This window comes from Myiozetetes cayanensis, unplaced genomic scaffold (genome assembly GCF_022539395.1).
Source record: "Myiozetetes cayanensis isolate MyiCay16 unplaced genomic scaffold, myiCay2020 scf10, whole genome shotgun sequence".
In the NCBI taxonomy this organism is placed as follows: Eukaryota; Metazoa; Chordata; class Aves; order Passeriformes; family Tyrannidae; genus Myiozetetes; species Myiozetetes cayanensis.
Genome location: NW_026086605.1, coordinates 33203016 through 33229241, shown reverse-complemented (window position 1 = coordinate 33229241; position 26226 = coordinate 33203016). Strand labels below are relative to the sequence as shown.

The 26226-nt window shown below is 55.6% G+C and overlaps 2 protein-coding genes and 1 long non-coding RNA gene across 3 annotated transcripts; 2 read left to right on the top strand and 1 right to left on the bottom strand.

The window, feature by feature from the left end:
- Positions 1-238: 238 nt before the first annotated feature.
- DNAJB12 (DnaJ heat shock protein family (Hsp40) member B12) lies at positions 239-17301 on the top strand. Its single transcript, XM_050339698.1, is given in 9 exon segments — positions 239-394; positions 3758-3820; positions 3823-3931; positions 4835-4980; positions 7903-8088; positions 9468-9547; positions 10183-10292; positions 12996-13168; positions 14058-17301. Coding segments are annotated over 9 exon segments (1122 nt in total). The 5' UTR covers positions 239-261; the 3' UTR covers positions 14180-17301.
- Positions 17302-19861: 2560 nt separating this feature from the next.
- On the bottom strand, positions 19862-21407 carry DDIT4 (DNA damage inducible transcript 4). Its single transcript, XM_050339777.1, has 2 exons — positions 21267-21407; positions 19862-21030 (listed from the first exon to the last, which is right to left on the bottom strand). Exons 1-2 carry the CDS (start codon positions 21361-21363, stop codon positions 20549-20551), a joined length of 579 nt encoding a protein of 192 aa, XP_050195734.1. The 5' UTR covers positions 21364-21407; the 3' UTR covers positions 19862-20548.
- On the top strand, positions 20990-26165 carry LOC126652737 (uncharacterized). Its single transcript, XR_007632037.1, has 2 exons — positions 20990-21056; positions 25406-26165. It is a non-coding gene; the product is annotated as an uncharacterized LOC126652737 (long non-coding RNA).
- Positions 26166-26226: the final 61 nt, after the last annotated feature.

Below are 26226 nucleotides of genomic sequence, written 5' to 3'. Positions count from 1 at the left end.
TGAGAGAGTTCCTGAATGGGGTTAATCCTCCCCTCCCGCACCACGGGCCCCCCTTTTTGGGGGGCAAGGGGGTTTGTGGGGCCGGCTGGGGGGGATTCCCCGCTATCCCCCTACCCCTTTATCCCAGCCCTCCCCAATTTCTCTTCCCCCCCAAATCTCCCTCACGACTCCGCCCCGCTGCGGGCGGGGCTCGATGACGTCATCACCGCGCGCCCGGTCCCGCCCCGCCGGACCCCCCCCCTCCCGGCCGCCGCCGCCGCCATGGAGTCGAACCGGGACGAGGCGGAGCGGTGCATCGGCATTGCGCTGGCCGCCGCCAAGGCCAACCAGCCCGACAAGGCCCGCCGCTTCCTGGAGAAGGCGCAGCGCTTGTACCCCTCGCAGCGGGTCCGCGGTGAGCGCGGGGCCGGGGCCGCGGCGGGGGGGTCAGGGGGGGAAGAGCGGCCTGCGCGGCCGCCGCCGGGCCTGACCTCTCACCCGCACCGCGCCTGCGCGGCCCGCGCGGGGCACGCTGGGAAAGCGAGTCCGGAGCGGGCTCGGGGTCCCGCCGCCCCCCGGGCTGCGGCTCCGGCCCCGTCCCCTGCGCTGGGACCGGGTGGGGGGCGCCCCGGGAGCTCCCTGGGTCCGTGACCCCGGGCTGGTGCGAGCAGCGCTGCGGGGCTCGGCAAGGCGCGAGAGAAGTTCTCTCGGGGGAGGCTGCGGAAAGCCTTTGGCCCTTCTCCTTCTCGTCGGCTCCTCCTGTGCCTCCCTTCCCACTCCTCCTCCTCTCCTCCTCCTATTCCTCTTTTCCTCCTCCTCTCCTCCTCCTATTCCTATTCCTCTCCTCCACACGTTCCTTCTTTCCCCCCTCGTATTTTTCCTTTCCTATTCCTCTTCTCTTATTCCTGTTTCTTTCCTCCTCTTATTCCTCTCCTCCTCCCCTCATTCCTTTCCTCCCTTTCTTACTTCTCCTCTTTCCTTCTCTTCCTCTTTCCCCTTTCCTATTCCTTCTCTCCTTTTGCTCTCCTCCTATTCCTATTCCTCTCTTCCCTTTATTTCTCCTCTCCTCTTATTCCTTCCCTCCCGCTCCTATTCCTCCTCATCTCTTCCTCTTATTCTTCTCTCCCTCTCTTGTTCCTCCTCCTTTCCTCGTCATATTCCTCCTCCTCTCCCTCTCCTGTTCCTCTTCTCCTCCTCCTGGAGTTTTGAGGAAGGGTTCTCACCTCCTGGAAGCTTTGATGGAACGTGGGAAGTGGTGTTTGGAAGCGGCCAAACACAATCCCTTCCCTGCCCGCTCTGACGTTGCGGAAATTTATACAAAGGGCCGCGGGTTTATTTTTTTTTTCTCTTTGACCTCGTTTGAGTTTGGATTCTTTGGCTGAGCTTTGCAGTTTGTGTGTGTGTGTCCCAGGGCTTCCTGGAATGCTCTTTTTGGCTGCTCCAGGCCCCTTCCCGCTCCCCCAAACATGCTGTGCCAGCCTGCTGTGCCTGCACTGTGGTTTTCTTGCCCTTCCTTTCCTCGCAATTTGTGCTTCTGAGAAATTCCTGTGTAGGAAAAGTGACTTCTGGAGGACGGCAGAGGCCGGGGGGAGGCAGCAGGGGCGGGTTAATGTTAAACACAATGTGGTAATTTGTGGCCAGACCCAACCGAGTCTCACATCCGAGGACCCTTTGGGTCCGGAGTTGGGAAACGCTGCCATAGATCCCGCGGTTCCGCGGAGGTCACTGAGTCTCCAGAGCTCCTGGGAAGACTCTTTTCCCACGAGTTCCGGTGGGTTTGGCAACGCTCAGCGACGTGGCCCCCGTGCAGCTGCAAACCCTTGACCCCGGCTGGGCCTTCGGTGTCGTCAGCAGGGGACCAGGGGAGGGTTTTGCAAGGGGATTTCGGCAAGAACCCTCTGTGTCAGCGCAGCCCCTGTCGCCCCAGAGGGCGAGTTGGGGAAGTTTTGTTGGACAGTGTTGGCTGATGAGCGAGGAAAAGTGGAGCTGAGGTGGCAGAACTGAGAACTAATTCAGATTAGTCTGAATTAGTCTCCTGTCCATGCCAGGAATCTGTGGATTTGGGCTATGCTGGGGCTGCCCCGGCCGTGTGTGCTGGAACACAGAACCCCTCCCAGTGCTGGGCTGGTCCCGGGGGCTTCAAACTGACAGACAGTGGGTTTAGATGGGATATTGGGAAGGAATTCTTCCCTGTGAGGGTGGGGAGGCCCTGGCACAGCTTGCCCAAAAAAGCTGTGGCTTCCCCATCCCTAGAAATGTCCAAGGCCGGGTTGGACGGGGCTTGGAGCACCCTGGCATAGTGGGAGGTGTCCCTGCCCATGGCAGGGGGTGGGACTGGATGATCCTCAGGGTCCCTTCCAGCCCAAACCGTTCTGGGATTCTGAAATTCTCGTGGCAAACTGTGGGGCACTGAGCCCAAAGCAGCAGGAGCAGGGGGTGGGGGGAGGAACAGCCTCGTGAGGGGAAATTTAAAAGCTCCAGGTTTTGAAGGAGGAAGAGCTGAGCCTGTGATTCTGTGAACACTGGAGTGGTGTGAATATGAGGGAGGGAAGGATTTATTTTTCTGAAATAAATTATTTTAAAATTTGTGGCCGCCCCCCCTCAAGCTCAAAAGCTCACCCAGTGAGTTACTGCTCGTTACCCCACTGTCATTTTTATCTCTCATCCCCTGTTGGCTCTTGGATTACGGAGTGGGTTTTTCTTGCCCCTCCAATCCTCTGGGGACAGATAGGATATCTTGGATATCTTGGCTCATCTCTTGGCCTGCAAGCATTGTTTGCACTGGCTTTAAGAAGGTGATACCCCCATAGTGCAAGGTCTGTAGTGTGCAATCCATGGGAGGAGGTGGAACCTCCTTCCCAGTTCTGGGCTCTGGATAAAGGACTGCAAGCTCAGGATACCGAGGCTTCTGTAAATAATGAGGCTGGGTTTAATCACAGTACATGTGCCTGCTCTTTTTGATGAAGAAATCAGTCAGATTTAAAAAATAGATTGAAACAGATTTAAAATCCAGCTGCCAGGGATGATGGAAAGATGTTCCGTGCTTGGAGTCTCCCTTGGTTGTGTCTCCTGTGTGGTTAGGCCAGGCCTGGGTGTTTGTCCCCTCCTGGCTGAAGGGGATGGAGGACAGTGCCTGAGCCTTATGAGGAGGAAAAGCAAAGGGAAAGTGAATTTATGCAACTCCTGTTCAGTAATTAGGAGAGAAAATGGTTTTCACAGCTGCTCCTGATATGTGGGTAAGGGAGAACAAAGGGTGACTCGTGTGACGGGGCCTGTCGTGCTGGCAGCCACCAGTGCTGCAGTCCTGTCCCCAAAAAGGGGGAGTGTCCCTGTGGGATTGGCATCCCACAGAATCATTCCCTAAGCTCTCTAAAGATACAGCATTGTCACATCACTTCCCCAGCACAGCAGACTCTCGAAAGGAGGAGATAAAGAAGAGTGAGGCGCTTTAAAATATGCTAGAGGACAAATTTGGGCATGCTTTGCTGCTGAGGAGAGATGTAGGAGGGGGGAAAAAAGGACAAGGATGCACCACTTTGGTGATCCACTGTGGCTCCTGCTCTGTCTGGCTGGCTAGTCCTGGGGTTTTTAGGGAGGCTGTGTGCTTTGGGAGAAGCAGGGAATCTCTTCAGCACCAGCCCCCACATCTGGGCAAGAGGCAGCAGGAGCTGGAGGGTCCCTTGGGTGGAAGGGTGGGGGTCTTCCTGGAGGGGCAGACTGAGCTTGATGGTCTCTTAACTTCTTTTTTTCTTTATTCTTGACGTTTTTGTCGTTGCAGTCCTGCTGGAGTCGCTCAACAAGAGCGAGCAGTCGGCCAATGGCCAGTCCCAGTCCAGGGAGTCCACAAACCCCCCTTCCGGAAAATGAGCGGGGACTTCCCGTCGGCCAACGGAGAGGCCGGATGGGAGGCCCCCAAGGGCTACACTCAGGACCAGGTGGATGCAGTGAAGAGGTGCGTGAGCAGCTCTCTGGGGTGGTTTGCTTGGCCTTGTCACGTGGCACCGCTCTGGTTTTCACGGCCTTCTAAAGATTCCAGCCTTGAAACCCCGTGGAGTGGTGTTAAAAGCACGCCCAGGGGGATTTGTAGCTCCAGCAGCCCTGGGAGGCAGCTGACTTGGGGTCTGCCCGTTTTCCAAACACTGTTTCAAGCTTTCCTTTGTTCCTTCCTGCCATTTGCACATCCTGGAAGCTGAAGGACTGATCCACAGGCACAGTCACTCGGTAAACTTTGTTTAAGGTTATGGGCACGGCCTGAATTGCACAAGAGCAACTCAAAGGGACTTGCAGGGAGGTTTGTTACATCACCCACTTCTCCAAAAACCTGGCCTGCTGGATTCTGTCTCAGATGAGTCACGTGAGAAGGAGAAACCATGGCTGGGCTGTGAGTGTGCCCAGGAGGAACTGGGCTGCACGCCCTGGGCAGCTCCCTCCTTCCTCCTCTGGAATTCAGCTTTTAGTGTCAGGTCTGTGAATTAGCTGAGGAGAGAGGAAGGGGAAAATGCCAGTAAGCCCAGGTATCCCCCAGATCCCATAGTCCCTCCTACAAAGAGCCTCCAAAATGTGAGAGTGAGGAATGCGAGGTTTATTTGCCAGTCCCATTCCTCTACAGGTGACATCCCGGCCTGAGGGGAGGCCCTTCCACCTCTACTGGCCCGACTCGTTCCGTGGGAGTGTTTGGTGTTTGTCACACCCGGAATGAGTCGGTGAAGACAACTGGGTCACCCTGTGAGGGCTGAGTGACCCCCAGGTCCCCGAGCGACGCCTGCCGAGACCGTGGTGTCGCGATGCTGCTGCACTCAGGACAAAGGGGTCCTCTCTCCTGAGACTCCCTGTTTCCTCCCCTCTCCTCTGGCAGGGTGAAGCAGTGCAAAGATTACTACGAAATTCTGGGAGTGAACAGAGAAGCTTCTGACGAGGACCTGAAAAAGGCCTACAGGAAGCTGGCGCTCAAGTTCCACCCGGATAAGAACCACGCGCCGGGGGCCACGGAGGCGTTCAAAGGTAAAGGCAGCTCCAGATTTGGGATCTGCTCCTGACTGTGAGGCGGTGGCACCGAGCTGGGCTAGTGACAGCTCTTAAGAACAGCCTCCCAGGTCAGGTGGAGTGAAATAAGGCTGCTCTTTGAGAAGTTGTGTCTCTTCAGAGCTGGTTGGATCGTGAATGAAGTATAAGCTTAAAGCAACAAACACAGGTTGGCATGGGCAGGGTTCGCCTCTGCCGGTGGGACAAGGAGCAGCCTTCCTTCCCTTTCTCCCAGCAGCCCTTCCTGTGTGTTGCTCCAGCCTCCTGCCACGCTGCTCAGAAGGGAATTCCCTCAGGATGTGAACCATCCTGGTTTTCTGGGAGAGGTGCAGGAGTGTTCAGTGAAGAGGGAGAAGCCCCAGGTCCTGCATGTCCTGGGTGCACCCCTGTCTACTGGCAAACCCAGGTGAGACCCAGTAAGTTGTGCAGCACCAGAGGCAGCTGTTGAGTTCACAAATCCCTTGAGAGAAACATTCTAGGAAGAAACCTGACCGTTGTGAAAGGCTGTGGGTGGAATTGGTGGATAGAAATCCCAGGTGGAAGTTTCTGGGGTGTAACTGAGCCCAGCCACAACTCAAAAAAGGTCACCAGGAGCTCCAGTTCTGCTGCAAAGAGCCCATTTCTCAGGACCTCCCTGCAAATGCAGCAGGAATGTTTCCTGGGTAATAAAATACCTTAAAACTGGAGTAATTTTCCAAGACAAATGCTTGGAGCATATAACCCCATTTTCCCCTGTGAGCTGTGGAGGTTTGATTCTTATCGTTGAGCTAAGTGTAGACCTCTCTGATACCAGCTGTACAACACTGTTTTTGTGGTGGTAAGCCACAGAAGTGGTCTGATTCTGGCCATTTTCTAGGAAGGAATTCTCCCCTGGGAGGGTGGGGAGGCCCTGGCACAGGTTGGCCAGAGAAGCTGTGGATGCCCCATCCCTGGAAGTGTTGGAGGGGGCTTGGAGCAACCTGGACTAGTGGAAGGTGTCCCTACCCAAGGCAGGGGGTTTGGACTAGGTGGTCTTTAAGGTCCCTTCCGACCCAAACCGCTCTGGGATTTTGGGAGTGAAATTCATGAAGCTTCTGCTGGAGCAGGGAGCGGGGCTGGCCTGCTGTGAGTGTACCGATACAGTATTGGGGCGAGCTCCTTGCAGACACGAATTCAGCAGTAAAAGTCTTATGTAAGGTTTGTTCAAGTCTTTTAAGACTTAAATCCTTACCTGATAAGTGTTAGCAAACAGTGAGCTGACCCCCAGCTACTTGGTGTGGGGGGCAGATGAGCTGCTGCTCCACGGCTCATCCTTGGATCCTGCTTGTGGCAAAAGGCAGGTTTCCTCACCTGTAATCTCCAGTAATGGTGTTTGCAGAGGGCTTTGACGAGAGTTACGTGCCAGAAGAGGTGTGTTAAGCAAGGTGCCCTTTATCCCCTGCTGCAGAGCTCTCTGCTCGGGGGTTATCTCCTCCAGGCTCCCTGTCCTTCAGCCCTCAAACTGAGCTCCCAGCTTGCTGAACTCCAGCTGTTTGGTTCCAGAGGGTGAAGGGGGAGCCTGCACTGCAGTGAGGGTAGTAGTTAATTTTTTCTTACGTTGATATATTACCTGAAGTCTTGGCATTCGCCTCCCCAGGGGCTGCTGATAAAGTGTCTTGTCCTGAGCCTGTGTCTCAGTTTATAGATCCAGTTTGCTGCAGCCTGACCTGTGGCAGATTTGCATCACTGCCTGTCTGATGCTGGAAAAAAAAAAGAGTTGAACCTGGTTACTTGGAGTTAAAATCCTGATCTGGAATGAGGCATTTCTTGGCTTTGTCAACACAAAGTCAGACAGTGAACAAACCCTGCACCGCTCCGTTCTCCCTGCTTGGCTGGTTCTTTCAAGCTGTGTGGTTCATACACTCCCTGGCCACCAGCTTCCCTGCCTGGCTCTGGAATTGTTTGCTCTGTGTGCACTAATTATAACCAAGGAGGAGAAGGAGTGTATTGACATTACATCCTCCACGCTGCCAATCTCTGGTCCAAGAGGAAACTGTACACCTCCATCTGACCATGGGGAAAAAAAACACTGAGTCTTGGAGTTGATCTCCTCCAAAAGGGCACGAATCTCCCTTTTCTGTCCCTTCTGCTCCTGCATTTCACACACCAGGCAGCCACTGCCATGGGCGTTTTGGCTCCTTGCAACACAGGGAGGCACTCGGGTGGGTTGGCGCAGAGGGCAAGCGGGAAACTGGAACATGTCAAGAGGGAAGTACAGAAATAGGAGGGTGGCAGGCAGGTGTTCTGGGAGAAGGGCTCAAACTGCTGAGGATGGGAGGAGAGCAACTCTGGGAACTGGCAGGACTTCAGTTCAAGTTCATTTCCACTGTCACAGGCGCTGGTTAACAATCCTTGTAATTATGCACCTTATATCTGGCATCTGGAAATTTTGAAATTCATAGCTGAGAGACACAACTTCTGGCTAATGTTTCCCTACCAGCTTTCGTGGAAAGTTTTAAAGTCTCTCCCAGTGATCTGGCCCATATTTAGATCGTTTGCAGTTCTGGTTTCGGGCTCCGATGCTGAATTCCCCTAATGCCACGTTCAAGTAAAATTTGTCAACTGCGGTTTTATTTCCCTGTGACAGTTGGTTACAGCTGAAGGGTTTCTCTGAGGACACGCACCAAATTCCTATCAGTCATATCATAACTCCTTCATTTGAATCAATTAAGGGATTTTTCATCGAGTCTCTTGGTGTGATTCCCTGCTGTCTGCCTTCACCAGCAACGTGTGCCAGGTTACCAGTAGCCCGTTGAAAAGATGTAGGTAGTTGAGAATCTCATTTTTTGTGAGGGGAAAAGCAAGCTCCTGGCAGTTTACAGGGCTGAATGTATTATCTGCAGGAGAGAGAGGCTAATTGCTTCCTTATTGTCCCTGTTGCAGCCATCGGGAACGCGTACGCCGTGTTGAGCAACCCGGAGAAGAGGAAGCAGTATGACCAGTTTGGAGATGAGAAACTCAACCCTGCCCGGCAGTGGCACAGCCACTCGGACTTCCACCGCGGGTTTGAGGCCGACATCTCCCCTGAGGACCTCTTCAACATGTTTTTTGGTGGCGGTTTTCCCTCTAGTAAGCACCTTAAACCTTAATCTCTCGAGCGGGACCCGATGCTTTTGGCGCGGTAGGGATTTATTTGGCCGTGCGGGGATCACTGAGCTCAATGAGAGAGGGTTCTCCTTCACCCAGTGACCTGAACACCTCGAGGTTTTTGAGTTGTTCAGGGGGGTACTTGGAGAACTCGGCATCCAGCAGGAAATACCACGAGAGATGGACTTCTTCCCAGCTTCAGGTGTTTGTTTGCATGGCTGGCAGCATTAGCTGCTCTTGACTCGGGTTGGATGCCAGAACAAAAAATGACTTGTTTTAAGGCTCGTTGTAAAAGTAGTCCTGTTCTCTGAGGAAGGCTTTTCTGCCTGGTGCTTTGAGAAGTTAAATCTTATCAGAGCAAATTCTGGGCCTTGCTCCTGGTCTCTATCTGCTCCACCACGCAGCTGGAGCAGTTTCTGTGAAATCAGTGGCTACTTCCTACTGTCCCCCATGTGCCATAAAAGCAAAGTGTTATTTCTACAGCACAGTTTAAACCTCTTGAATGGAGAATGAAGCCTGCATCCTGTCTATCCACAGTGCTCATCACAGTGCTTGGGCAGCAGAAAAGAACTGAGTGCCTGTTCCTTCACTTGCTCAGTTCCAGTCAGCAAGACACAGATTTCACATCAGGACAAGGGTCTTCTTTTGGAAGACTCCCTTGTTCTTGCTCTGGTCCTGTCTGACTGGCAGTGGATACAGGGCTTATCTGGACCAGCTTAAAAAAGAAATAATTTGTTTTCAATGAAGAAGGTTTACTCTGGTAGCTCTCTCCTGTCCAGTGTGTGGGAATTGACACACCAAACACCAGCGACAGGCATCTGGAAGCCTTTTGCAGCGTTGGTGTTCTGCCTGGCAGAGAGGCCAAGCTACTCCAGCAAAACCAACACGCTGCTATTTTGGCTCAGTCCTTTTTTCCCTTTCCTCACTGTCCCGAGAGAATCCAGGGCCGCTCTCTCAGCCAGGCTCCCTCTGCAGCTGTAGCTTTGATATTGAAAACAAGACATGGAAGAGCTTTGTTTTCAGGGTGGAAAGAATACCAGAATTATTTCTGTTTGTAATTGGGTTTAATCTAAAAGCAGTTCAGTCAGAAGAGAGGGGGCCTGTACAAGATAACTCTCTCTGTGTAGCTGGCCCTGCTTTGAGCAGGAGGTTGGACCTCCTGAGGTCGCTGCCAACCTGAATTTTCGTATGATCCTGCAAAATCTGACAGAAATACCTCCGTGCCCTCTTTGTTTGTACTCAGCACAGCTCAGGAATGCTCCTGTCTCAGCAGGTGCCACCTTTTGTGGTTCCCTCCTGGCCAGCCAGCACCACCCTCCTCCACGCCGTGACTTTGGTGTAACAGTTTTCTTTGCCTGCAGGTAACGTTCACGTGTACAGCAATGGCAGGATGAGATACACCTACCACCAGAGGCAGGACAGGAGGGAGCACCAGGGGGATGTAAGTGGACAACAAACTGGGGGACGGGGAGGCTAAAGGTGTTCCCAGCACGGTGAACTGGGAGCTGTTTGCTGTGGCTGGCTTGGGAAACGGTGCTGCTCTCTGCCACCCCCCTGAACAGAAAGCTGGAGTCAGGGTTGTGACTGTTTTCTGGGGATGATAGCCAGTTTTATTTTTTAAAAAAAGGCAAACAAGAACTTCCTTAATATTTCTTTCCCAAGCTTAAAGGGGAGAGTGTACACTGCTGGAACTGGAGGGAGCTCCGGAGGTGAGGGAGAGGGGAGTTGCTTTCATCCACCACTGAAAAGGGGAGAAGGCTTTCCATAAAACCAGTCCTGCCAACTAGCAGAAATTCTAGAAGAACAAAATATGGGCATGAGGCTTCTGGAATTCCCTCACAGGGTTCCTCCTGCCAGTCCCCTCTGCCCTTTGTCACATCCAGTGGGTCTGGACTCTCAGAGTCACAGTGCCCAGTGTGCTACTGGGTTCCCCCCCAGTTACTTTGGGTCCCTCCTAAGCCAAATGCCTGTGAAAGGCAGGAGAGTGGAGGTTGTGTCAGAGCACTGGGAGGGAGGACGAGGGCACGAGGGTGTGGATTGGCACTGCGCTGCATTGCTGTGTTTCTGTTCCTGCAGGGTGGCCTGGGGCTGTTTGTCCAGCTGATGCCCATCCTCATCCTGATCATTGTGTCTGCCCTCAGCCAGATGATGGTGTCCAGCCCGCCCTACAGTCTGAGCCACAGGCCGTCAGTACCTGTTCCTCTCAAAGGGGGAGGGGGTGGGCTCTGGGGGGGTGTGGTGCGGCAGGGACCTCTGCTCTCTGTTCTCCCTGTTTTCCTTTGCTTTGTTGCTCTCTCCCTGACCCCTTGCCCTTGCTGCCAGCTGTCTCACGCAGCAGTGGAGGCCTCCTGGTTCTCAAACAGGTGTGAAGTGGAAGGTGCAGAGAAAGTTTCTCACTTCCCTAAGGGAAGGGAGTTCTTTGACAGGGGCCTTCTGCAGCTCTTATACCCACAGCTGGCCGTGTCCTCCTGGAAAGGGACAGGCAAACTGGTTGTGGGAGGCTCCAGCCCAGCACCAAGATCCCCTATGGAGAACAAATTGAGGTGTAGAGTTAAATTGGGCAGTGAAAAACAAGAGCCAGATCTGTCCTTCATGAAAGCCTCAGTTTACATCTAGTACAAAGCAGCAGAGGAAGAGAAGAAGGAATAAAAGACACTCCTGTAGAGTAAAAGACACTCCCAGAGAAATGCCCCATTTTTGAACTCTTATCTTGCCACGAAATAGCTTTGGCCAGACATTTACAATGCGAAAGTGAAACTGTTTCATTCTAGATCCTGTGGAAACGCCCCATCTGCTCACTTGGCTGACAAATGGAATGAGTCTTTATTCTTACTCACTTTGCAGTGACAGCAGAGAGTGGGAAAACAGGCCTGATTTCTGGCTGCTTGCATCATGCTTGACAAAAGCTTAATGTATGTTCAGTGGAAGTTCCCTGTGTGTATTTAAAGAGGGCAGCCTTGGTTACAGCCCAGGGTTCCTGCTTGGTTTCACAGGTAGCAGCCATTGATCCTTGAATCCCAGGAGGGTTTGGGTTGGAAGGGACCTTAAAATTATACTGTTCCACCCCTGGCCACGGGCAGGGACACCTTCTGCTAGACCAGGTTGCTCCAAGCCCAATCCTTTGTGGTCTTGAACACTTCCAGGGGTGGGGCATGATGTTAAATACTATAAAACCCAGCTTAGCTTTTGGTTTCAGAGTAAAGACTGTGACATCAGTGCTTGGAACCAAAAGGTGGAGTGGCTTTGGTCACAGTTAAGGGTTGTTCTGAGAGGGCTGAGCTGTGATTTCTACAGTTGGTATCAGGACTGTAAAATGAGGCATTACATATTTGGATTGTACTGGTGAAGAGTTTGTGGGGTGAGAAGACACAGGGGGAAAGTTTTGAAGTTGGGCAGGGATTTGCTTCCAGCCTTGCCAGCTGCCAGAGGAAAACCATCTCTGAGCCCCAGATGTTTCTTTGCTGCTCTGTTCCCTGTGCTGTCCCTGTCTCTGCATGCTGGGGTAGCAGCAAGCAACCCGATTTCCAAGTCTGGAGTTGGACAAGGGCAGCAAATGGGCTGATGCAATCCTCCCTCATCCTTCCTGAGCGACCGGGACGTTCCAGCTGGGATGAGGCGGTGCCGTGCCGGCAGGAGGAGCTGCTGGACCGCTCACAGCAGCTGGTGCTGCCGGTGAGAAGGGAAGTGCTGTGCCTGAGCTCAGCGAGCAGGAGGCCAGGAGCTTCGAACCCGCTGATTTTAATGCCACTTCTCCATAGTGAAGCTGTCACTGAGGAGGGCAGAGTCCTACAGAACCATTTGTCACCAACCGTGACCTTTGCAAATCTCTTCCAAAGAAGCAGCTTTCTGCTGGAAGAGCTGTGGGGCTGCAGGGCCTGACTGTGCCACCCTGCTCTTCAGTAACACCTCATGGAACTTACCCGACTTAGTTGCACGTCTGACTGCAGGTGGCAGGTTCCCTGTGCCCTTATTTTCATGCTTTACACCCAAACACGCTGCTGTAGCTCTGCCAGCCTCAATCCTCCTCCCGTGAGGGCACACTCTGTAGTTCATTTTATGCAGGAGTACGAACTCTGGTGAGCTGGGTTCTCCCAGACTGCACCTTTGCCTCAGAAAATCCCAGGGGAGCTTTTTGGTCGAGTTCAGTCCATCTGGTTACCCACTGCTCATCCCCAAGAGCTGGACCTTGGTGACACGTGCAGGAGTCTTTGAATCGCTGCTGTAAAACCCTGATAACAGACTGAAGGGTGACCCAGATGAGTTAATGTTTATACCTAGCTTACGAATCAGGCTGGCTTTTTTAAGTGCAGCAGCCAGCTGGTATTTATTATTATGGGGAACTTTGGGCAGGTCTCCAGGTGGAGCTGTTCCTGACAAACCCAGCGTTTGGGCACAGGTCCCATGTTACAGCTCCACACGCCCCGGTGAAAATCTCTAGATTTGCTGGAGTGTCAGGGCTTTGTCTAAAATGCAGATCAACAGGGCCAGGGGAGAAAGAGATTTCCTTCTGGAAAGTGCTCTCTGTGCTGGTTGGTGCAGAGCGGGTCTTAATTTTGTGAGTAGAGGAAATTGCAGAGAGATTTAATTAGCGCTGAAAATTCTGGAGAACACTTTATTTTAAGTGGGTTTAGGCCCTGGGCAATCTGCCTCGGAGCTATGTCTGTGTTCAGAGCTCTGTCTACTAAGCTGGAGGCCTGGCAGCTTCTCTCTCCCTGTGCTGGCAGTTCACTTCCACCAGAAATGCTTTTCCTTTCCCTGTGGCTGGCTGGGAGTGAGAGATGTTTCCAGCGGTTCGGAATCACGTCACGCTGTGCGTTACAACAAGCTGGGGGGCTTTGCTGTGCCCTTGGAGCGTGTCCTAAACTGTTCTGCTCTTCTCCCTGGACCAGGCCTGTGGGTCACATACACAGGAGAGTCACAGAGCACTTGAAAGTCCCCTACTACGTCTCCGAGAACTTTGCAGATGAGTACAAGGGCACGAACCTGAAGAGCGTGGAGCGGAGCGTGGAGGACGACTACATAGCAAACCTCCGGAATAACTGCTGGAAAGAGAAGCAGCAGAGTGAGTGGGGGGGTCAGGAACGGAGGGTCTGTGCTAGAGCTGTACTTTAGCACGGTGCCAGCACATTTCCTGTGTTGTTGGCTTGGGGTTTTTTTTCGGTCTGTGACTTCGTGGCAGACCCAGTACTGGGCTTTGCTTTGCTTTGGTTCTTAATGCTGCTGTAGAACTGGTCAGACAAGAGCTGTGCCCTGGAGGGTCCCCTGCCGTGTCATCAGGATCCCTCTGATTTCCAGTGGAGGGGGAAGGTAGAATCACAGAACCATTTAAGTTGGAAAAGGCCTCTAGGATGTGTGTAACACTGTAGTTGTTCAGGGGCTGTGTGGGAAAGTCTGCTGCCCGTGGTGCCGTGCACCCCAGCCCTGCTCCAGGGACTGTGGGGGCATGTGGGACGGGGAGGGGTGGCCACCCAGCCAGACAGCGTGACAGGCGACCCTGCCAACCATCCTGGCAGCACAGAGTGGCGAGGGCAGCGAGTCCCAGGGGCAGCCTGACTTCCCTGGCTGCCCATTCCCAGCATGTGATGGCCACAGCTGTGGCCGGGGTAGGATTTCAGCACCAGGAGGGCCAGAGGGGCTGTTAGAGCCCTGGGGGGTGCCAAGTGAGGCCGATGCACCAGTGCTGGGGCAACCTCTGCGTGCCCCCTGGGACTGGGGGCCGGTCCCACTGGGCTCCGGGAGGCTTTCCCAGGATGGATGAGCTGTCAGCAGCTCTTACGCCCATCCTGTCCCAAAGGGCGGGGGGCATTTCCTCAGCCTCATCCTGTGTTTCACCTCGCCCTGGACGCCTGGAGATGCCTCCTGTTCCCAGCAGAGCCCATGGCGGGGCCAGGGCCGGGCGGGTGGGTCTCGTCCCGTGCGGAATTCCTAACGCTGGGCTTTTCCCTTGGCAGAGGAAGGCTTGTTGTACCGGGCACGCTACTTCGGGGACTCGGACCTGTACCAGCGGGCACAGAAGATGGGCACCCCCAGCTGTAGCAGACTGTCAGACGTCCAGGCTTCCCTGCACGGATAGTCACGGCCCTGCTCGGCACCAGCACAAGTACGAGCCGGTGGGGGGGCTCTTCCCTGGGAACCACCGTAGTGCTTTTAACACTTAAATCCCTGGCTGAGACACAGACCTCCACGAGGCTCCTCGGACGCACACGGGGCGGAAGCGCCCCCTCCACCGAGCCTTCGCTCCTCGATCGAGGCGTTGATTTGGTTTAGTTTGCATGTTGGCACCCTCGGCTCTCCCCATCCCCGTTTTTCCTCTGGTGCTGTCGGTCTCCAGGATCCCTGGGCGAGGTTTGGGAGCACCTTGGCTGGTCGGCAGTTCGTTACCAGCCCTAGCATCCAAGCCTCCACGTTTTAATGAACCCTTTTTTTGGTTGCTTTATTGCCTGTTTTACTGGAAAAGCTGTTATCCCTGGCACGTGAATGTGATGACGGGGAACGGAGTCCCACCTAGCAGATGTTCCTTTCCCCACAGTTGCCCTCCCGTGACGCTTAAGGAGAGCAAAGCAAATGGCCAGAATTCCCAGCAGATTGTAGAAGTAACTCGATGGGTTAAACTGGGAATCAAAGTAAAAGCAGCTAAGAGGGGAGGAGGGGTCTGGAAGATTATGGGGTTGGAGAAGCTTGGATTAAGGAGAGCCCTGATGTGAGTATGGATATGCTGCACCAAAATAGTGAAAAAGAAATTGGCACAGGGTTAGGAGTCCTCTTTCTGCTTAAATTTCTGGGCTGATTTCACCTGCCAGGTAGTGTGGGCTGTGACACTTGCAGGTCACTCTATCCCAAAATTATTTGAAAACAGGGTTTCTGTAGAAAAAGGGGAAGCTTGTACCAGGTGTGGTACGGACACCATCTTGACTCAACGGGGACTCCTTGAGGACACTGGTCATCGAGCTACTTGATTTGCAGTTTTGGGATGTATTTTCCTTGGCATCTGAGAGTTTGGCCTTTAAAGCAAATCCTCTGGGCCACATTCAGCTTTTTTTTTTTTTTTTTTTGCTGTATCCTGGTTTTGGATCCATTCTTATCTTGGTCCTCCCGCTCACGTGTTTGGATGACTTCGCCTCTCCTTTCGCCACGGGCTGGTGTTAATTACCTGCTTTTCTTTAATTCCCTCCCTGCACCCTGGTCTGAAAAGAGCCTGGAAAACCTGCTGCCTGTGCTGTGGGGTGGGGAAGGAAGGGGGAGTTACGGTGGTGCCACGATTGCCCGGAGACTGACACCGCTACCGCTTTTGTTCCCAGACTCTTGAAATGCCTGAAGACTTTTGGTGAAGTGCACTGAGCCGAGGTGACAGACTTTGCTATTTTAAAGAATCAAACCTTATCTTAAAAAAAAAAAAAAAAAAAAAAAATGGAATTGGAGAATTAGCAACGCACAACTGCCCTCTTTCTTCTCTCTGCCTCTCTCCGCCGTTCGGGCAGCGACTGGGACAGGAAACCCAGCTGCCCGTCTCCCTCCTCCCCTTCCGACACCACCAGCGTGCTCCTGGGATCCCACAGCCCCTGGAAGAGACACATGGAGTGTAAAAGAACCCAAACTAATTGCAGAAGCTGTGAAGCAGAAGGAGACCCTTCACCGCCGCCAACGGAGAGGGGAACTGGACGATTTGGTGATCAAAGAAAACTCTAAGAAAAGAAGAAGAAAACATAATCTATTTAGCATTAATTTATAGCTGTATATATGTTGTACTTTTAAGCTATGCAGGGGTTGGATGATTAAGTTATTTTGTTTTCTGCCCGTTCTGATGAACAGGGAAGCAGGGAAGCCCCTTCCCGGGGTGTCCCGCTCCACATCACTTTCCTGCCCAGCACTAGAACAAGAATCACGTTGCCGTTGCTGTGCTTGGCTTTCGGGAGGCCCAGCGGCGTCGTGGGGATTGGGATGTCCATACCTGCCTTCAGCAGACGGCAGCTGCGGACCTGCAGGGGGTAACAGGGAAGCGGGGGAAGCCGCCCAGAGCCGTGGTGTGGTTTTGCAGCGTCGGCAGAAGCCGCAGTGGGTCAGCTGAGCGCCGGCGTCGGTGACGGGAAGGATTGTCCCGGGCGGTTTGTGCTGGTCAGTCGTTGGGTTCATCTGTGCACGTAACTTCTTTTTTTTTCGCCGAGTCTGCTGGAATTTTGCCTGGTAATCAGCGTGTGGCGCGCGCCCCGTGCGGAGAGGGCTTTCCACCAGGGCTTCCCGCCGGCCTCGCCCTTTGTCGGGGGGTTTCGTGCACGCCCCACGCTCGGGGCTCCTCTCCCACCCACCCACCGTGAGCAGCCGGGCCTTGGCTGCACCTCAACACCACGTTTCCCAGAGGAGACCTGGAAAATACTGCAGATCCACGGGAAATGGAGTGTGGTGTTGCTTCTGCAAGCAGTTCTGCTGGGGGAGGACCGGGGCACCCCCTGGGCTCTGTGGCGTGTCCCGCTCCGTCACCCCCGGGCAGTGCCGGTGGGAGGGCGCCTGAGCTCAGGAGCCACCCCTTGGAAGCAAGGCCGGCACAAGCAGAGCTGCCTCCCATGGGATAAACTGGATGATGATAGTTTTGTTCTGCTGCTCTGCAGTCCCATCTGTGTCTAAAGACATTTCCAGTGAGAACCGTCCCCCCGGCACGCTCGGGGAGTGAATCCGAAGCTCGGCGGCTCCCGGGTGGGCTGGCAGAGGTGGTTTTATCCTGCTGTCCGTAGGAATCCACTCGCTCTGTCTTCAGCTGTTAATTTATTTCGTGACATCTCACCCTCCCACTGGCCACAAGGCCAGTTACCCCACAGCCAACTGTGGCTTGGACCTGATTTTAAGGGGGTTTTGATTTTAATCCTTTTTTTTCTTTTTTTTTTAATGACTCCTCCACTCTCAGAAGGAAGTGGGTGGAAGTTCAGCATTTGGAAATGGCGCTTGATAGAGGCACAGGGATGATGGGGACGGGGTTGAACGAAAATCCTGCTCACAGAAGGAGCTGGATGTGTTGCCCGACAGCATTCCCTGCCCGGAGCCTGCCCACCAAAACCTTTGGATCGTTCTTTTTTCCGGTAGATACCCACAGATCATAAGGAGCGAGAAGGCGTCGATCCCAGTGGATGCTCACAGAGGCTGTATCTCTCGATTTAGAATTAATTATACAATTGTACATCTATAAATAAATGTTTATAATGTGAAGGGCTCTTGGCTGTGTTGGTGTCCTGCAGATCCTTGCTCCAGCCAGCTCTGGTTTTACAGCTCCTCACTGTATTCACACAGGCAGGCAGTGGATGGAATTTGGGATCTTTGCCATCCCAGGAAACCCCTGTGATGGGGGGGTGCTTCTTTGGGATTCGAGAAGGATGGAGAAGAGGTCGTGCCCCTGTGGGTCCTGGCAAGGTGACAGCAAATGCCTAGCAGGACATCTTTGCATCAAACTGGTTCCACTGGGATGTTCCCAGAAGGGCACCTCACCTTCTTGCCCTCCTATTAGCCAGCTCCCTGCATCCTCTGGCCAAGCTCTTTCAGGGAATGCTCTGTTCTCATCCCAGGATGCCACTGGCCTGGAAGCACCATCCCAGCACTTGAAGGTGGCCTTTGTACGGGGTCAGGATGGGCAGGAAGGCTCAGGCTGCTTTTGTCCTGGGTGGAAACACTGGCTTGCATGTGTGTCGTGACAGCAGCAACTTGGAAACTGCAGTTGGCATGAGAACTTTCCCCGTTTTTCCTTTTTTCCCCATTTCTCAGAGGCCAAGGGTCACATCCCTTCCATTTCCCCTCAGTGCCACATTCCCAGCAGGGGTGAGTCAGCCCCAGCACGGGGAGTGTGGCGTGGCTGCGACCAGGCACATTCACCGCCCAGTTTTTGGGGTGGTTTTGCTACATTTTGGGTGCAGAGCAATGGGAGACGCTCTGAATTTCGGTGTGTGTTGGTCCCTGCTCACCTGCAGGTGGTTTGGGCTGCCCATTAGCCCGAGCTTTTAATTGGAGCAGCTCCCAAAGACCGGGAGGCAGCAAAGGAAGGCAGGTACTCTGGGAGCAGCGTCCTCTGGCAGGTAGGGAGCAAACTCCACTTTCTGGTAGCAAACACGAGGGTTTAGCATTACTGTGGGATTTAAATCCTCATTTGCCTTACTGCTGCTTGTGCCCCCAAAATCTCCCTTTTCCCACTGGCACCCTGGGCTGATGCTGGTGCCACAAATAGCTCCATTGATGCCTCCTTGGTCCCAAAATATCCTTTTGCCTACCCCCCTGCCATGGGAGACACTTAATCCAGCCTGGTTGGAAGCTCCTGGCACCTTGCAGAGAGCTGCCAAACCCCAGGGACCTTGATGTGCCCCCAAATTTCCCACGGAAAGGCCATTTTGCTGTAAATAACAGCAAAGCTTCACCTTCACAGCTGGTGCTGAGACCGTGGGGCGTTTCCTGAACAGAGTGTTTTGCTGGGCACCCCCAAGCAAAGAGGCTGTCCCATCTGTCTGTGTTCAGTTTTGGGGGAGTTTTGGTGGGTTTATTGTTTTCTTGGTACAATTTATTTAAAAAAGCAAGATGTGGAGTCCCCTGTCTTCCCTTAGAGTGGCTGGTAGGGGCCAAGAGGGGGTCACGCTGCTGCTGGAAGCACAGGAGGCACAGGGCCACCCCCTCCATGTGCTTAGGAGCTTGATATTTAAAAATACATGTATTTATGGGCTATATTTATCGCTCCAAGTAATGTGCCTCAGCAGGGGATGACAGCACAGCCGTAGATCGTCCCGGGATCAACACGCTGCGCTGGCAGTGCCCAAAACCTGCTCCTCTCACAGTTTTGCCAAAAAAAACTTGGGGTTTGGAGTTCCTTTTCCACCCTCCCCAGGAGGGGATTTGTGCTGGATGATCCCACGGGGGCACTGCCTGACCCCAGCCCCTCCCATGAGGGGGGGATGCTCTGGCACGTGACCCTTTGAGAAATGCTCCAGGGCCCAAAATTTTAAGGGGAAACACCCCCGCTCTTTGCACAATGTCAGTGTGCAAAGGCCTGCTTCCAGCTGTGCCATCCTAGGTGGTATTTACACCAGTGAGAAACGCTCCAGTTGTGAGTTGTCTGTGTCAAATCCCAAGGTTTTTTTCCATGAAAAGTCACTGTTTGTCCACAGGGGGATAAACAAAACAAAACAAAAAAAAATCCAACAACTCAAACCTGAGCCAGAACAAACTCATATGTGAATGGCAATGGTTTTTCAGGCTGGTTTTATCCCCCCACACCTTCCAACGGGAGGGCTCCATGTTTGCCAAGTGACTTAATTACCCTTGAGTGAAAGCCTTTTCCCCCCGAGGCCTCTAATTGCAGGTTTGTGTAATTGGTCTCAGTTTGGCACTGTGTTTGGGGTTGGGGTGTGCTTGTTCCTGGCAGGTGTGACCCTCCCCAGCCTCCTTCAGTCACAATTTTAGCCAGTTCTCTTGGTTTTCAGCCCAAATATCCCCCCATAGCTCCCATGGGAGGAGCAGCAGCTCCTGGCTGGGATGTTGGGGTGCTCCTCCCCAGGTATGAGCAGGCAGGGGTATGGCTCAGGGCCCTGACTCAGCCCCCCCTGAGTCACAGCCCCGTGGCTGCAATTAGGAGTGGGCGCAGCGGGATTCCCCACCATTCCCAAAACCTCCAGCTCCCACCACAGGGGCTGCCCTGCCAGGGAAAGCCTTCCCGAGGGTGCCAGCGGGAATTTCAGAGCAGTGGTTGCATCACCCCCTCCCCGGACCAGAGTGACAACAAGGAGACGGCGGGTTATCAATCAAGACAACTTTTATTAGAAAAGTAAAAAACCACCCGACACGATTTGCATAGGAATTGTCGCACTTGAACATCAAGTGTATGAGTGTAAACTGTAACCAATGAAGCGCCCACAGCGTGTCGGGGCGAGGGGTCCTGCCCTCCAGCCCCGCGGCACCTCCCGTGCCCCTCTCCCACCACTCTCGTGATCAAAGACACGGCGCAATTCCAGAGCCCCCTCCCGGCTCCGGCCGGCTGCCGGCAGAGGGGGTTTGTCTTTGATCCAGACCCACAGCTCAGCCATCACTCACTCCCCGCCCCCCCCCTCCCCCCGAAACCCCATTGATTACAATCCTCGTTACAAAAAAAGAGCCCCATGATTGATCAGCCATCAGGAGTCCGGCCGCCCCCCCGCCCCAGCAGCCCCGCTGCCGCCTCCGGGGGCGCAGTCACCGGGATCATCCCGGGATCATCCCACAATCATCGACGGCGTGAAGCGACCTCCGCCTGGGTCCCAGTCGGCTCCACGTCAGGGATGTCCCGGCACAGGCAGGGCCCCCACGGGGACGTCCACCTGCCCAAACTACACTTCCACCTACAGCCCTACTCCAGCCTAACCTAAACTACAGCGGCCGCCCGGAGCCACCGCCACGCTCCAACACGCTCTTCCAAAAAAGCATTCGGGAAGCGGGGCCCGGCCCGTCAGCACTCCTCGATGAGCAGCTGCTCGGAGCTGTACAGCTTCTTCTTGATCACCCTGAAGCCCGTGCTCAGCTTCAGCGGCGCGAAGGCCGGCCCCGAGGCGAAGAGTCCCTGGATCTTGGGCCACAGGCGGGAGTCCAGCCGGAGCACCAGGGTGAGCTGGAAGGTGGGCACCACGGCGGGGTCCACGGCGATGTGCCCCACGTCGTGGCAGGCCTTGCCGTGCTCCACGCACAGGTCGAGGAGGGCCCCGCGCAGCCCGCAGGGTTCGCTGCGCGCCAGGCGCTGCAGCTCCGCCCGCACCTGCGCCAGGAGCTGCGCCGGCATCAGGAGCCGGGAACAGCGCTTGGAGCCCAGCGGCGCCCGGCCCAGCGCGGCCTGCACCGCGTCCATCAGGCTGGAGCACAGCATCTCGTCCTCGGGGTCGTGCAGCAGCTCCAGGTCCAGGTCCGGCAGCGACACGCCCTCGGCGTACTCGGCATCTGCGGGAGGCACGGAGGGAGGACAGGTCAGCGACTGGGGGGGTCACATCGACCCCAGGGGCTTGGGGTGACAACAGGCGTGGGCTGGGGGTCTCGCGGCCGGGGGAAACACCGATCCCAGGGGCTTGGGGGTGTAAAAAGGTCTCGGCACAGCACCGCCACCCCCCTTGGAGACCCTCAGCGATCCCCCCGCCCCGTTCCTCGGAGAAACCCCAGCGAGGAGAGCCCGCACTCACCTCCCTCCGAACCGGAGGCGCTGCCCAGCGACTCGCAGTCAGAGGTCTCCAGGCGGCCCCGCTCGCCGCCCGCCAGCCTCTCCCAGAGCCCGGGCATGGATACAGATGTGGGGTGTGGATGTCACCGAGCCCGTCCCCGCCGCTCTGCCCGCACCGCCCGCGCCCGCCGCTCATATAGCGGCGGCTCGGCCGGCCCCGCCCCCCGGCCCGCGCCCGCCAATGGGAGCGCGGGGCACGTCCGCCGCGTCTCTCCTGCCCGGTGACAGCGGGAGGCCACGCCCCCCAGCTCGGCCACGCCCCCGCCTCCTGACGCGCCCCCGTGCCAGGCCACGCCCCCTGCCGGCGCGGCCCCGGCGCTGCAAACGCGAGCCGCGGTTGCATCAGGGGGTCCGCAGGGTCCCCCCACCCTGCCCCGCACCCCCCAGGCCCGGGCACCGCCCCCGAGCACCCCCTCAGCGCCCGGACTGACCCCCGCGCCCCCCGGGCCAGCCCCGTGCCGGCACCGCATGGGCGCACGTCCCGCTGGGGAAGGGGACACACACGCCGTGTCCCCGCGGTCCCCGACCCTCCCTGTTTTCCCCCTGGGTTGGTTTTGATCCGCCTCGTTTTCCAGGTGGTGTTTGCGTGGTGCCACCGGCGCGGGCGGATCCTGCTGCCCCGGCATGGGATGGGGCTGAGCACCCCTGCCCTGAACCGGGAGTGATCCCGGTGTCCCATTAGCTGGCGTTGTCCTGGTTTCTTAAGGGAATAAGGGATGCTGGAGTGAAACAGAGCTGACACCGCCGTCCTGCAAGCCCTCCACCCTGCGCGTGTGTCCCCCGCACCCCGGGTCCGTGCGTGCCTGTCCCCGCGTACGTGACCTTCCCAAAGCCAGACCCCGAGGAGCTCAGGGAGCTCCGAGCAGGCGATAAAGGGCTTTGTTTGTCCTCCCGCTGCGCTGCCCGCGGCTTTATCGGAGGGGCTGAGCATACTCTGCAGTCACCCCAGGACCTATCTCGGGTCCTGTCCTTCCCCCGCCGAGATTGATAAGAGCCCGGCAGTAAACACAGCGCAGAGCAGACAGTGCCGGGCAGCGAGGGGGACAGACCCCCCCTCTGTGGTGACCCCCTGCCCAAAGGGTGCGGGGCTGCGGGGGCCAGGGGGCCGGGCACCCCACCAAGCTTTTTAAGGGCTCAAAGCTTGAAACCTTCGCCGTTTAGGGAGGGGGAGTCCAAGCGTGGAGGAGCGGGGAGCACCCCGGGGAGCAGAGGGGCTATGTGGGGAGCTGGGAACAAGTCCAGGCTCGCGCCTGCAGCTTGCAAAAGCCGCTCCTCGGCTTTTTGGGACAAAAGATGAGCAACTCGCAGTGAGCTGTTAGAAGTACACCCCGACATTTGCACACTGGCGCTCGGAAACGGCTGGATGGTGCTTGGGATTCTGTTTTTCACAAAATATACCTCGTGGGTTTATTTCTCCCCACAACCACCAAGTCGGTACAAACTTTGGCTGGGCGAGGCTGAAAATAGATGAGGAACTGCTGGTTTTGGGGTCAAAACGGGGGGAAAACAGCAAATAAACAAAAAAGAGGTAAAGGACCAGAGGGAAGGCGCCTCGCTAAAAATAAGCTGGAATTCTGGAGCCAAGCATAAATATTTTCCTTTCTTTGCCATAGCATCTCCCGGTAGGCAGGGGAGCAGGCACTCTGGTGTGATGGCAAGTTTTAAAGGCAAATGTAATTTTTGATCCCTGCAATAAAATAATCCCAACATAATTCCATGAACTTCGGCTGGGCAGGGAGAGGATGTGGGGCTGGCAGCTCCTTCTCCTCCCAAAAGGCTGAGGCTGAGATCCAGGCTGCTCCTCTGCATCAGAGCCTCGAGGAATGGTTTTGGGCCAGAAAGCAAAGTTTTAGCTACAGTGTAGCCACAATCCCCGAGCTTCCCCTCCCCAGGTCCTGCTGCTGGCGCAAACCCAGCGTGGTTTTTGTGGAGGAGCAGTGCGTCTTCCCCCTGACCTGCTGGCCTTTCTCGGAGAACAGAGAGGGATCTAAGCCTGCTGGACAGGCTGTTCCCAGGCGGCTGTGCCTTGTGGGCTGCCCTTCCGTGTTGAGATTTGCTAGATCATTCCTAGTTCCAGCCTGGCTGGCTTTGCAAAGGGTTAAGCAGGAGCCCGGGGGGGAAGAGGCTGGCATTGGGGAGGGTCCTTGGCTGGGCCCCTGCCCGGGATGTGCTGAGCTCAGCTGTTTTGCAGGGCTGCAGGGGGAGGGGGCTGGGGAGGAGGAGGAGGAGGAGGACGAGAGCAGATGTATCAAGGGTCTCGGCGAGTGGCTTGGTGCACGTCGAGTGCAAACTGCGCCCCATGTATGGCGGGGGCCGAATTCCTGCCCCACGAGGTGCTGCCACTGCCTGTGGTGTAGTTGTTTGCTCCCAGCAGCTCCGTGGCCCAAAAAGCTGCTTTTAGGTAGATTTGCACATTATTTCGGCACTCGCGGTTGGCACAGAGGCCACTGTGATCCTCCTTGTCCGAGCATTCGCGTGGGGAATGTAACAGAGGGGCTGAGGCTGCCGTTTTTGGGGTGTCCCCTCACTGCTTGCTGGGCGGGGGTCTTTCGCACCCTCTCTGGCCCCGTCCTCGCTCGCAGGGTCCCCGATTGTGGTAGGGGGTGGCGGGCACACGAGGGGTGACCCTGTGCATCTTCTGCGCCCGTGGCCAGCTCTGACAGGTGAGCTGTGGCTGCGTGGGACGCGGCGGCAGGTCCCGGCGTGCCGCCGGACGGGCAGGTCCCTGCCACAGCCAAACCTCCCGGGCCCGTCTCTCGCCCCCGGGACAAGCAGCTGCAGGAGCCGGGCGGAGAGGAACAAGGAACGTGCATCCAGGAGGGCGGTGGACAGGTTTTTGGCAGCTGAGACGCCGAGTTGGCACCGCAGATTTGCGGGGGGGGGGGGCTCTGAAACTCATCGCCCCTTGGGTGCTTTTGGGGGAGAAGGTGGGAGATGGTGTTTTGGGGGTGCTGCCCCACTCTGCTGCACCCTGGATGCTGGAGGGGCCTACCCGGGCGGGCTCCTTGCCCGGGCAGCAGGGCGAGCGCGTGCCTTGGCGCCGTGGCCGGCGCTGGGGCCGTGGCCAGCAGTGCGAGGAGCCGGGGAGGGGAGGTGTGAGCGGGGCCGGTACATAACGTTCTGCCTCGAGCACCCACAGGAAAACCAACCAGCAGCCCTGAACGAGGCTCTTTGTTCAGCTCTTTTTTTTTTTTTTTTTTTTTTGTATTCTCCCTCCCTCCCCTGCATCAACTTTTTCTGGCAGCTGACGGGTTCCCTTCCCCCTCTGCACTCCGTGCTCGGCTGCGGCCTCCAAACAGCCCCCGAGACCCCCGGGGTGAGGGGGCAACGGGGCTCCCAAACCCCAAGGAGGGATATTTACGGCCGGTGCTGCCCCACTGATCTGCAAAGCAGGAAATAGGCTGGCTGGGGAGTTTCCAGCTGCCAGGGAAAAGCTGGAGGAGGGGGAGAGCAGAAGGGTTTTGCCTGTAGGGTACGGCGATGCCTCCAGCTCTCCCCGCCTTACATAAAGTGTTTACTGAGCGGGAGGAGGGAACGGCCAACAACATGTTTGTGCATTCGTAGTACTGTACAGGGTGAACTTTTCACTTCCTCTCAATGGCTCTCACACATGTGTCTATTTTGGTGCTGGGCACACATACAAACACACCATGTACAGCACGGAGCCGGGGACGTTCCCTGCTCCTGCTCTGTCCCAGCACAAAGGAAAACAAGGAACGGGAGGAGGGCGAGGGGGATGAATCTCAGCCCCACTGTGTTTTGGATCTGTACAGGGAGGTCTGGGCAATGCCTGGGCACTGCATCCCGTGGGCAGCACCACAGGCGCCAAGCCCCTGGTGTTCCCAGAGGGCTGGCGGAGTGGAAAAGTTTCCCAAGTCGAGCAGTAGAAAGGACGGGCTCTTTCTGGGTCTGATTACACCGGGTTCACCAAGTGGGGTTTTGGGGTTCTGCTGTTCCGTTCCCAAACCCCCCAGCGACACGGGGCGGGTATTTTTGGCAGGTTTGGCCAAGGTACATTTAAGTGGCTGGAGTAAGCAGGATTAAAAATAGATTATACCAAACAAAAAAGTCGAGGATTGAAATGCTCCCTTCTTTCCCAAGCAAGCCCATCTGGGATGGAGTTTTGATCCCGCCTTCCGTCACGTTTAAAGCGATCCTGGCCGCGGACCCGCTGACTGTGCAGGAGGCCCCCGCAGAGCAGGGGCTGGCAGCACTCCAAGGCTGGGGAGGAGGTTTTCCGGGCTGGGGCCGGGGCCGGGACACGTCTCAGCTGAGCCGCAGCCTTACGTGGGAACGCCCCTACACCGCTCCAGGAACCTCGCCGTGAATTTCCACGGAGCTGGAGTTCAGGCTTCACCAGCAGTGTGGGGCTCTGGATCACCCAGATCTCCGATACTGGAACTGATTTATGAACAGCAACAAACACAGAAGCTGGCTGTGTACTTTTCCCCCTTTGTTTTGGCTCACTGCTGGTGATCCAGCTAAAATGGGGAGGGTTTCCAATTAATCTGTTTCAATCCAGATGTGGCTGGACTGAAATAGCGAGTAAAAAATACAATCATCTCGTAAATAAGATGTTGAAAATGGAAGACTTAGGCATCTGGAGCAGTAAATCATATAATTGCTTGCATACGGTGCTGCTCCTACCCCCTGCTGGCCAGCAGAGCCATGGGGCGAAGGCTCTCATCCATGGAAAATCATGTTGAAATGGTTATGCCAGAACATGGAAATCCAGTTCCCTCCAGGAACAGAAGTGAAGTACAACTGAAAAACAAGATGATTAAAATGGATGGATTTAAATAAGGGGTTTCTGCCGCTGGCAGAGCTAAACCAAGATTAAAATCTGATTTAAATCAATCCACTTTTGAGCGTGAGTGTGGTTTGGTTCCTCTCAAACTGAACTTCACTCGACCATCACGACA

Coding starts and splice junctions, on each gene's coding strand:
- DDIT4 (XM_050339777.1), bottom strand. CDS start 21,363: ATGCCCGGGCTCTGGGAGAGGCTGGCGGGCGGCGAGCGGGGCCGCCTG. Junction 21,031..21,266: donor CGCCTCCGGTTCGGAGGGAG/GTGAGTGCGGGC, acceptor TGCCTCCCGCAG/ATGCCGAGTACGCCGAGGGC.